Source organism: Pinus tabuliformis, chromosome 4_2 (genome assembly GCF_031772625.1).
Source record: "Pinus tabuliformis cultivar Carrire ecotype Pingquan chromosome 4_2, CPIR1, whole genome shotgun sequence".
Taxonomy (NCBI): Eukaryota; Viridiplantae; Streptophyta; class Pinopsida; order Pinales; family Pinaceae; genus Pinus; species Pinus tabuliformis.
The window spans coordinates 422916328-422928853 of record NC_142304.1 but is presented as its reverse complement, the minus strand read 5'-3'; the positions used below and the strand labels follow the sequence as shown (position 1 = coordinate 422928853).

Here is a 12526-nt window from a genome sequence, read left to right as displayed (position 1 = left end):
TCTCTTTTAGTGCCCATATTCATGACAACCATAGCATTGAACGTTCGACATGTTCTTCCTCTTTTTTTGAGGACCAAGCTTCCAAAACTTCCCTTTTCTTCTTTCCATGGGAGAAAATGCTTGAGCTTGCTCGCTTGATCCTTGTTAAAATTGGCAACTAGGGCCAAACTCCATGTGGGTCATCTTATTCATGGCTGATAATATTTTTATTAGATTCCTCTCGTCGAGAGGTGTAGGATTGATCTAAAGATCATCCGATTCCGATAAGTATTTATGGAGATATGAATTTATTTTGATTATGGAATAATTATCAAGCCGACCTGCACTCATGTAGGCTCAAAAGCCCAACAGTCGCATCTATTCAATTATCATAAGATGTGTATAAATACAAGAGGACTTTTCCTCATTTGCACTCACTCATCTCATCACATCTCTCTCTCTCTCCTGCGCAAAAAAGAGGCTCTTCTCTACTGCGTAGAAAAGAGACTCTCTCTCACACATGTGGAACGAAGGACGCAGTTTTAGGGATGCAACTGCAGAACCAGAGTTTGACCAACGTTGACCAGAAGACCCCCTCAGAACTGCGCTGTATGTCCATCTGGACCTCCTCTGAAGGCCGCATTTTTGGTGGTGGAATCAAGCCGATCCAATGGTCGCTTTGCAAGATATCGACTGCCCTAGTTTTGATGATGAAGCCACTAATGCTGATGCTGTTGATTTAGGGTTTGCTACTGCTAATATAAATCAGATTCTATTTGTACTATTTCTCTCTGCTGAATTATTGAAGATAAAAGGAGATTTGATCAAAGGGTTTCCCCACACATTGTGGGGTTTGTCCCTGGCTAGCCGCCACATCTTGTGTCTCTTGTCTTGGCTTGTTTTCTGTCGATCGTTTAATGTTCTATCTGCACTTTACTTTATGTACATGTGATTGCTAATCGGTGAATAATAATAAGAAAGATAAGTAAATTGTTATAAGCATAGAACATACCATAAATTAACATGGTATCGAAGTTGAGGTGAAGACAAAGCCCGAGCAAGAGCAAGAGCAATCACCGAAGAGAAGATTGACAAGGCTATCCTAAAAGAACTATGGGTTCCTCATCACTCTTTCCTGACGTAGACAAGCTCCGTGAGAAAGCTGACTATCATGGATGGAAGATGTCTATCGGTGTAACCTTAGAAGATCAAGAAGTATTGGACCATGTGAGAGGCTATATTGTTGAGCCTCCATCAAATGCAACCGCTGCTGCCAAGAACAAATGGAAAACCAGTGAAGTCAAAACAAAGAAGATCATCCGGGACTCTATCGACAAGCGCTTGGTGGCCTACATCTCCGACTTGAACACCTTCAAGGAAATCTACGATAGACTGGTGAGTTTATTTAAAGTTAATGATGCAAATCAAGTTTTGTTTCTTAGAAATAAGCTGAAGGAAATTAAGAAGGGCAAAGATGAAAGTATGCAAGCATATTTCTTAAGAAGCACCGAGATCAGGAACGATCTCCTATCTATTGGGGAGACTATTACTAATAGGGAAATGACACTCACGACTCTTGGAGGATTACCATCCGAATGGTACGTGTTCAGGACTACTCTTCTGAACAATAATGTAATTCCTGGTTTCGAGGAATTAATGTCTAGATGCATTCAAGAAGAAACAAGGGTTGAAGAGCAAGAAATACCCATACCTAAAGGTCCTTCTGCTATTTTTTCTTCTCATGCTAAGAAAAAGAAAAATTTCGGGACTAAATCAAGAAGAAAGGCTGGACCTAAGGGTGGAAGAAAAGGACGATGTTACATTTGCGATAAACTAGGTAACTATGGAAGGAAGTGCCCTGATAGAAAGGACTCACACCAGGACGATGATCAAAGTCCATCTCATGGCAATCAAAGAAATGAAAAATTCAATAACAAAGGTAAAAGGAGTGCTGGTAATGAAAGAAAAGGACAACCATTCAAGAAGACTAAACATTCCAGGTATGAATCCAACATTGTTGAAAATAAGCAAGATGAATATTATTTACCAGCTACTCGATCTACCTTTGCTCCTTCGGACTCAATGGGAATATGGTTCATTGATAGTGGTGCATCAAGGCACTTCACTGGTTACAAAGAAGTTCTCCATAATCTAATAGAGAAGGAAACTAACCTGGAAATTGTCCTTGGAGATAATATGAAATATCGCGTGAAAGGTGTAGGCAATGTCTCTCTTAAATTGAATCAAGGAAATACGATCCATTTACAGGATGTATTATATGCACCTGACCTCAAGAAGAACCTGGTGTCCATCTCGGCAATGCAAGACAAAGGCTACAAGGTGAACTTCAGCGATGACAAGGTACGTATATGGAAAAATAATGTTAAAGATGCCTTCACTCTTGGGTTTCGAGTTGATTCATTATATCAAGTCGGAGGAAGTCCGCTAGGTGCCATATCTTGTGACACATCTCAAGCCTTGATCGAGAAAACCGAAAAAAAAAAGATCAAGATCTTAAGGACTGATATTGGGACTGAATATGAATCTAGTGAGTTTCATGACTTTTGTAAAGAGGCTGGCATTAAGAGGGAGACTACGACACCATATACTCCTAAACAGAATGGTGTGGCAGAAAGGAAGAACCGTACGATTGTGGAAGTTGTTTGTGCCATGCTCCATGATCAAAGACTTCCGAAGTTTCTATGGGCCGAAGCTGCAAACACCGCCGTATATGTACAAAACCAATGCCCTCATCAAGCATTAGGTTCCAAGACTCTTGAAGAAATGTTCACCGGTAAGAAACCTGACGTATCTCATTTTAGAATTTTTGGAAGCCTTGTATATTTTCATGTGCCAAAAGAGAAAAGGAATAAATTGGGTGCATCTGGAAAGAAAGGAATCTTCGTAGGCTATGGTGAAAATACTAAGGGCTATAGAATCTATGTAGCCAGTCAAAGGGAAATCGTGATTAGTCATGATGTCACCTTTGACGTAGATATGGCTCTTAGCAAGGTGAACAATCTTCCGACTTTGAGGATCTCTCAAGAAGCCGACACTAGGGAACCAAAAGAAAAGGATGATGAAACAATGCCTGATGTGGAAGAACCCATGGATCCTATTGATCCACCTGAGCCTTCCTCTTCTAGGAAGAGGCCCTCTTGGCTTAGGGGGCTACTCGATGATGCTGAAGGACACACTGCACCCCGAGGAACCTTCCGTGAAAGTAAGAAACCCAACAGGGATCAGGGATACTTGACCATCATGAGCACAATCATACAAAATGAGCCTTCATCATTCTCAGATGTCGTCAAGCATCAAGTATGGAAGGATGCTATGACCGAAGAATATGAGTCTATTATGAAGAATGATGTCTGGGAAATAGTTCCCAGACCCCAGGACAAGACAGTTGTCACTTCTAAATGGCTTTACAAGATAAAGCATGCAACAGATGGAAGTACAGAAAAATATAAGGCTCGTTTTGTCGTTCGTGGGTTCTTCCAGAAGGAAGGTATAGACTATGACAAAATATTTGCACCTGTTGCTAGATATACCACCATCCGCTCGATCATAGCCCTTGCGACTTCACAAGGATGGAACTTACATCAAGTGGATGTCAAGACCGTGTTCTTGCATGGTTCGATCAAAGAAGAGGTCTACGTGGAGCAACCCGAAGGATTTGAGATTCATGATCGAAAATCTCATGTATGCAAGTTGAAGAAAGCCCTCTATGGGCTAAAGCAAGCACCCCGAGCGTGGTATGAGAGGATCGATAGCTACTTGATGAAGTTGGGATTCACTAGGAGTGAAGCCGATCCTAACCTTTACTTTAAGGTTGAAGATGACAAACCTCTCATACTGGTGCTGTATGTGGATGATCTCTTCCTAACAGGTGCAAACCCTCTCATTCACAAATGTAAGAGGGAGTTGGCTTCTGAATTTGAAATGAAGGACCTAGGACTGATGCACTATTTCCTAGGACTGGAAGTTGGTAGAAGCCAAGGGAAATTTTCCTATCTCAAGGAAAATATGTGGTGAAGATTCTGGAAAGATTCGGTATGGTGGACTGCAAGCCTGTAACTACCCCGATGGAGCTTGACTTCAAAAAGTTAAGCGGTAGTGCTGCTGGACCTATTTTACGAAATGCCACTGAGTATCGTCAACTCGTCGGAGCATTAATGTTCTTGGTGAACTCCCGTCCAGACATATGTTTTGCAGTCAACACATTGAGTCAACATATGGTTGAACCTCACCACATACATTGGATTGGTGCCAAGAATCTGTTGAGATATCTTCGTGGCACAATCACTTTTGGGTTAAGATACACTGCCGGAGATGTGAGACTACTTGGATATACTGATGCTGATTGGGCAGGCAGTGTGTTGGACCGTAAGAGCACTTCTGGATGTTGTTTCACCTTGGGATCTACTTCAATATCCTGGATGAGCAGGAAGCAGAAGTCGATGGCTTTGAGCACCGCCGAGGCAGAGTATATTGCTGCTAGCATGGCCTCCTGTGAGGCAATCTGGTTGAGGAAGCTCTTCAGTGAGCTGTTTGGATTTACACTAGATACCACCGTGATCCTATGTGACAACCAGAGTGGGATTCGTTTGTCAGAGAATCCCATATTTCATGATCGCTCCAAGCATATCGATATCAGGTACCACTATATTCGAGATATGGTGCAGCAGGGAGCTATAAGGCTCCAACATATCGGTACAAATGAATAGGTTGCCGACATTCTGACAAAGCCCCTAGGGAAAGTCAAATTCTTGACTTTCCGAGAACAACTTGGTGTTGTTCAAAGACCCTCTGATGAGGGTCCTGTATGATGCATTGAGCTCTGGGAGCTCCGGGGGGGTGCGGGGTACTTCTTGGAGCGACATATGACCACAAGGTGATTCACTATCCCTTGGTGGTGTGCATGTACACCCCGTGGCAACTATGTAGCAGGATGATTGGTTCTCCTGTGAGGTTTGGATGATGTGTTCTCCATGACGATTATGTAGCAGGATGATTAGTTCTCCTGTGAGGCCTGGATGATGTGTTCTCCATGGCGTTTGTGTAGCAGGATGATTAGTTCTCATGTGAGGATAGGATTGATTAAGTTCTCCTGTCAAGGCATCCTACTCATGTAGTCTGGGACTCATGGGGGGTACCTCTCATCTGATCAATGAGTAGGGAAATGAAGTTAGGGACCATAGTAGTATCGATGGACGCATCGCTGTATCTACCGTACTCCCTATGCTAGGATGACCTTCATTGATCTGGGATCAATGATATTGGTTTGGGACCAGTGGTACATACTCCGAGACTGACTTCGTGTCAGTGCAGGACTAGTCTGGGACCAATGAGAGTGGTACATACTATGACATTGACTTCGGGTCGGTTGAGCCTGGTCTGGGACCAGTGGTACACTCTATGAGCCTGCGATACTGGTCTGGGACCAGTGGTAGGAGTGGTACCTACTATGACGCTAACTTTGGGTCGGTTGAGACTGGTCTGGGACCAGTGGTACGCACTCTGAGATTGACTTTGAGTCAGTGGAGGATGATACTGGTCTGGGACCAGTGGTAGGAGTTGTACTCACTATGACGCTGACTTCGGGTTGGTTGAGATTGTCTGGGACCAGTGGTACATACTCTGAGACTGACTTTGAGTCAGTATGATGCATACTCAATCATTTCTTCTTCTTCATAATTCGGACAAAAGCAGAGCAGAGCAGTATAGATCAGTACAGGGCAGAACAAGACAAAGCAGAACAGGCAGAATAAAGCAAAGCAGGGCAAGGGTCAAGCTGTACATGGCAGTGCATTTGATGGATGAATAGTAGCGATCGACAGACAGATTGCAGATGGAGTTCTCCCTAGTTGAGAGGGAGTGTTAAAATTGGCAACTAGGGCCAAACTCCATGTGGGTCATCTTATTCATGGTTGATAATATTTTTATTAGATTCCTCTCATCGAGAGGTGTAAGATTGATCTAAAGATCATCCGATTCCGATAAGTATTTATGGAGATATGAATTTATTTTGATTATGGAATAATTATCAAGCCGACCTGCACTCATGTAGGCTCAGAAGCCCAACAGTCGCATCTATTCAATTATCATAAGATGTGTATAAATACAGGAGGACTTTTCCTCATTTGCACTCACTCATCTCATCACATCTCTCTCTCTCTCCTGCGCAGAAAAGAGGCTCTTCTCTATTGCACAAAAAAGAGACTCTCTCTCACACATGTGGAAGGAAGGACGCAGTTTTAGGGCTGCAGCTGTAGAACCAAAGTTTGACCAGCGTTGACCAGAAGACCACCTCCTCAGAACTGCGCTGTAGGTCCATCTGGAGCTCCTCTGAAGGCCGCATTTTTGGTGGTGGAATCAAGCTGATTCGACGGTCAGTTTGTGAGATATCGACTACCCTAGTTTTGATGATGAAGCCACTAATGTTGATGCTACTGATTTAGGGTTTACTACTGCTGATATAAATCAGATTCTATTTGTACTATTTCTCTCTGCTGAATTATTGAAGATAAAAGAAGATTTGATCAAAGGTTTCCCCACACATTGTGGGGTTTGTCCCTAGCTAGCCACCACATCTTGTGTCTCTTGTCTTGGCTTATTTTCTGTCGATTGTTTAATGTTCTATCTGCACTTTACTTTATGTACATGTGATTGCTAATCGGTGGATAATAATAAGAAAGATAAGTAAACTGCTATAAGCATAGAACATACCATAAATTAACAATCCTACATCGATTTTTTTCCTTCGGCCTAGTTTTTTCGATTTTGCACAATGACCATAGTTCATTGAATGGAGTAGCTTCCTTCTTGCCATGGATGCTTGATGTGAAGTTGCCCCATTCCTATGGTAGTGCATTGAGCACTATGGTAGTCATTTTCTTGTCAGACATTATTTCTCCCAACTCTTGGAGTTGGTCTCTTATTTCTGACACCCTCATAAAGTATGAGTCTATTCCTTCTTCTTTTGATATCTTCATCTTGTAGAGCTTCAGCTTCTTCTTTCAACGATTCAACAATTAAATCCTTGACATGACCAATGACTTCATTTTCTATGAGGATCAAATCTATCCTCTTCTTCCATGCAAGAAAGTTTGACGACCCAACCAATTTGTTGCTCTCCTTGCAATATGAAGTCATTTTGACATATTCAAATATAGATATAAAAATACTTACTTGTCAAGTGAAGATACTCCTAGATGATGAAATCTTCAACTTGATGCCTTCTTTATTTTGATGATGATGTAGATAATAGAAGATGTCTTCTTGGTGAAGATGTCTTTCTTCAAAAGTGATCCTTGGCTCAAAGGGAGATCACATTGATTCCTTGATGATGATGACAATGCTTTTTCCTGCTTTTCTTCCTTCAAGACAACGCTAGTTAAACTTGTTTCACAACCTGAAATTTCGAACCTTCTTCAAAATTTTGGCTTGATATAGCAGTTATGCAATTTTGGCCTTTTCTGCAATAACCCTAGTTCACACGTGTGGCTAGAAGATGGAAAAATTTGCCTCCTTTGGACTTCGCTTGACTTGACTTCTTTTTCTTGTTATTTTTGGCACATAACTTGATCCTTGACGGTGGTTGCAATTCGATACTCGCTGTTGTAGAAGGATGTCTTAATACTTTGCACGTGTGGAGAACATAGCCCAGAAAAGCAGACCCAAAAGTGCTTCGCTCTTCCTTCCTCGTGATAATGATTGTAGAATGTGTGAGTTTCCCAAGAATGCTTCAAGTGTGGAACCCTTCTTTGGATGAGCTAGGGTTTTGAGGTCTTCTTTGATGCTCTTAATTATTCCCTTTCAATATGATGAGAGGGTTAGTCCTTCTTGATGATTGATGCTCTTGATGTTTCCAAGATGATCTCTTTATACTTCGACCCTAGAGTATCCTTCTTTGTGTTGCCCTTCCTTGATGTAGTCACCTTAGCTTCGATACCATGTTGAGAAATCTAGGGGGCAACAAGTGTAGGTGATTTATCTTACTTTGATAACTGCTTGTGATGTATTTTTACTTTACTTGATTAACTTTTTCTTTCCTTTATTATTATTATTAGTGTTCTCTATCATCAAATAACTACCAAATCATAGAGAACAATGAGACAATAGGACACAAGATATAGGCGATCAACTAGGGCCAAAACCTCTCCAACTGAAAGGAAAACCCACCAGAATCCTTTTCTTCTTATAGAACTTCAATTGACGAATTCCAAGAGCTATGACCCTTGACCAAGACCCTCCAAGACCAAGTCATCCTTCTTTCTTGATGAGCCTTCCTTACACAACTTCTAGCAACAAACTTTGGCCTTCCAGCAACTTCGACCCCAACAACAATTTCTACAACTTCGACCTAGCAGCTTCACAACATCGATCTAGAGGCAACTTCATAGCTTTGATCTTGCAGTTTCACAATTTCGACCTTGCAGCTTCACAGATTCGATCTTGCAGCGTTAGAATTTCCTCTAGCCCAGAAACCCTAATGAAAGAGAGAGAGAGAGAAAGACCCAAAAACATCGATCTTGATTTGATCTTCTTCTTCATCCTTTTCCAGTTTCTATCTTGAGGAGATCAAACTTACTTGAGTGAGTGTACAAATGAGGTCGAATTCCTTCTTATTTATAGGCTTTTGAGGGGTACGAATTGCTATCTTGAGGCTGACTTGTCCCTTCATGTAGGCTGACTTGATCTTTGTGCCATGATGAGGTCTTGGAGGGTCTTTTGACTCTATTTTGACTCAATAATTTTTTCCTTGCGATATGTAACATGCCCAAATGGGTCCTCAATACATGACAATGACTCAATTGACTTTATGACAAACCTAGAAGCACTCAATGGTTGCTTGACCTAAAAATAAATTTCCCTTGAGCATGAAACTTATGCCTCAATAACACAAATAATAAATTTATTTTTCTCTTTTCATTAAATACATAAAATCGCGATTACATATGCCATTATGAAGACCGAACTTAGTTACATATTTCAATAGACTTGCAAATATTGGAAAAAAATCGAATTTTAATTTTCACAATTTCTTCCTTTAATTTTGTTGAGGGAAATACCAAGATGAATTGATCTCATCAATAACAATAATTTTCCTTTATCCAAATTAAATTCTCTTGGGGCAGGATGGGCTTTCCTTGGGATAGTTGAGTTCCTATGGGAAAATTTGTCCCATAGCTGCCCCAAATTTCAACAAATTTTGATGGGCAATATATTTTGTAACCAAAACAAAAAGGCCTATAAATGCCCAATCACCAATGGATATAGTTCTTTGCACAGATAATAGACTCGGAAAAACACGAAATACTTGCAAATGGTTGGATTATGGTTTGACCACAAGTTAGATTGTCTACAGAAACCAACAATATATAGTGTCTTCAAAAAAGAAAGTCCACTCATAAACCAACTTAAAAGCACAGAACGATGAAAATACCTATGGAATCCTTGCTTACAAATTCTTTAACTACTTAGATAGGGAATTTTTTTTGAATTTTATTATATCCACCAAAATCACATGGGTGAGTATAAGCTATATAGTTTTTCTTGAGTATGTTCTTCCATTTATTTCTTATTTGTTTAAATTTCCAGAGTTTCACAATTTGTAATGTTTATTTAGATAAGATAATTATATTATCATTGACCAAGGAAAAGGTCAATGGGACTTTAAAATACAAATATCTCCGAATTTTCCTTGCTGGAAAACCCCAATATCTAAGGGCGTTTTAGAATGTTGAAGAGGATCCAAATAAAACTATGTGGATCCTCCTTAACAGAAGAATATATACTATATAGTATGAGAAGTATATAAGATAGTGGGAACGCTTTTACTCTTTTTAACCAAATATTATTGTTTGCTACCTGTATTTTGTTGGTATGTTGGGCTAAGTCCTTTGAAGCAAGAGAATGAAAGGCATGGAAAGTGTATCTACTATCTTTGTTTGATACTAGTCATCAATTGAAACTTTTGCCCCTTGAGTGGTGCCCTAGTAACTTGCATGTCCATTCTTCTATACTTTGTGGCTGAATTGTGACATGAAGCTAGCATAGAAGAATGTACACAAAGACATGGTAGTCGGCATAAGTCATGTCCACATGGTTGTCAGCGCTGTCCCACTTAGAAGGTCAATGCATCTTAGGTAAATGCACATGATGTCTTAACCTTGTCACATGCAATTGTGCCCATGCTAAGAAAGCCTATAACAGAGCTGGTATTTTGCATTTATCTCCCACATCAATATTCAAATTTAAGATATGATTATGTGACTGCAATGATAGTATTAATACTGTTATCCCTGTCATCTTTGGATGGTTTGCTAAAGCTTAATTACTACAATCTAAGAAAAGACTTCACAATTTTGCAGCAAAAGAGCCAGTTGAAGAGGCAAGAATTCAAGAGCAAATTACAAAATATATTTGTTCAGGAAGAAAAAAACCGCATCCCCATTTCTCGAGGATTGTCATGGTCAGCAAATGAGCCACAGGTGATTACTAGATGAGTTTCGTTTCCTTATGCTGATTGTCATCATAACATTAAACATGCCCCTTCTTTGATTGTTCTAACTTATGTTTTCCATGCTTTCGTCCCAATGATATGTCAGTCCCATTCTAAACCTGTTTTTGCCTGTACAGGTTTTTCCAAAGCAGCCATTGAGAGGGAAATTTACTAAGCCACTAGATATAAAACTTCACACAGAGAAAAGGGCGATTGAACGGGCCAAATTCAATCTGCTAGTAAGGCTTTGATTTTGTACTAAATTGTTTTTACTGCTTTATTTAGTTGTTTTTCTGCACATAGAGTTACTCTGACTGCAGTATTGTACTTCATTAGTTACTGAAAACTTATTTGTTATTAATTGATGTTCTTTCTATTATGCAATATGGGATTGAAAAAAAACACCATATGGAATTTATTTCTATTAAACAACCGCTTATGCTTCCTATGCATTTCTGCTGCCTTATTTAATCTCGAATGTCATTTCAAATTCCTAGTTAAGTTCAAGTTCAATTCTCTAGATTTTACTGCTTAATAATGTCTTGTAACGTGAATTGGCTTGCATTGTTCTCATATCTGTTCTTTCTATTCATGGTCAATCTCTAATTCATGTAAATATAGATAAGAGAATCCTTTGACGATGATTGGTTTTTGTGGGCTATGATTGATTAGATTGCAGAAAAATTATACATTAGAGAGCAGCAAAGGATAGAGGAAGAGAGGATACAAAAGGTACATACATGACATGACTTAGTTTTTCCATTCTCCTATCTCTTACAAGAAAAACTATCCATATGAAGAACATTTTGACTATGGTAAATTTAACAGCTACTTGAGATGGAAGAGATAAAGAGGATGAGGAAAGAGATGGTTCATCGTGCTCAAATTATGCCTTTCTTTGGTCGGCCTTTCACTCCAAGGAGGTATGCACCAGCTCCATGCAGATTTCCTTTATATTATCCATAACTCTTTATATGTGAGGATTTTCAAAATGTCAATTTTTTAACAGGTCAACAAGGCCTCTGACAATCCCAAAAGAGCCAAAAATTCATTATCCTTGCCACAGAGGAGCCACCACTTGCATTTCATGGAATAGTGATCTTTACACCTCGCGATGAGAAGAGAATTCAGATCAATTTAGATGGAATCATGGGAAGCAGATTGTAAAATAGTTTTTAGATAGAGGAAATGAGTCCCTACCAATTTTTCTCGACTGGAATCAAGAGTATGAATTATTCTTATATCTCAGCTCTTGCATTCAGGCCTGTTAAAGGAGAATTATGGCCCCACTCACAGTTGTTTTTTCCTCATTAAATTAAAGGTTGAAAGGTTGGTTCTGGTCATTTCAGCATCTTTTGAGCAATTAGCTTCTCCACAAGAATTTCAGTAATTTGTAGGCCCCTCTCACTAGTCTTTGTACTTTTTCTACATTAATTAAATCATTCTAATTAGCCCAGATATCTTTCTCATCCAAGTCTAAGCAATTTAGGGAATAACCATGCTTTGGGAAAACTCCACGTGAGTTTTTGGTATATCATTTTTCGATTGTTTCGCTCCAAGATCTTTTAATGATTCAAATACACAGAAAATTGAAACTGGCATGCCAATTGAATGAATCTAGAGAAAACATAATTATATGCATCTCCATAATGACAATGTCGAAATCTTTTCTTCTAACTGCACAACGCCTGATATGAATATTCTGACATCTCCATAATGGCAATATCAAAACTTTCTTTTGAAGTCCATAATACTCTATATGAATATTTTCTTGCTTGCATATGATAGCCCACATTGCACCCTAGAAATTTTGAATAAATTGTAGCCATAAGTAAATTTATAAGCTAATGGCATCTGGGAATTTTAAAATTGCTTTTCAGGATCCGAAATTTTCCTTTGAAACTGTGGTTGTATATATTTACATCAACGTTATATAAGATTGGACTCTTCACAATATAAAATTGATGGATAAAGAAAGGTAATCCTCTGTAACCCTATCTAGTTTAATGTGGAGTAGATTTGTTAAAAAAATGGGAGAAA

At 39.4% G+C, this 12526-nt stretch overlaps 1 protein-coding gene across 3 annotated transcripts in view; it reads left to right on the top strand.

Moving 5' to 3' along the window:
- Window positions 1–12087, top strand: part of LOC149169748 (microtubule-destabilizing protein 60-like) — a 98987-nt gene extending 86900 nt beyond the window's left edge. For all 3 annotated transcript variants that reach the window (XM_089428795.1, XM_089428793.1, XM_089428794.1), the window contains 5 exons: window positions 10356–10475; window positions 10624–10725; window positions 11159–11218; window positions 11315–11409; window positions 11496–12087. In XM_089428795.1, the coding sequence (XP_089284921.1) occupies window positions 10356–10475; window positions 10624–10725; window positions 11159–11218; window positions 11315–11409; window positions 11496–11604 (486 nt within the window). In that variant the 3' untranslated portion in view covers window positions 11605–12087. The remainder of the gene's footprint in view (window positions 1–10355; window positions 10476–10623; window positions 10726–11158; window positions 11219–11314; window positions 11410–11495) is intronic.
- Window positions 12088–12526: the final 439 nt, after the last annotated feature.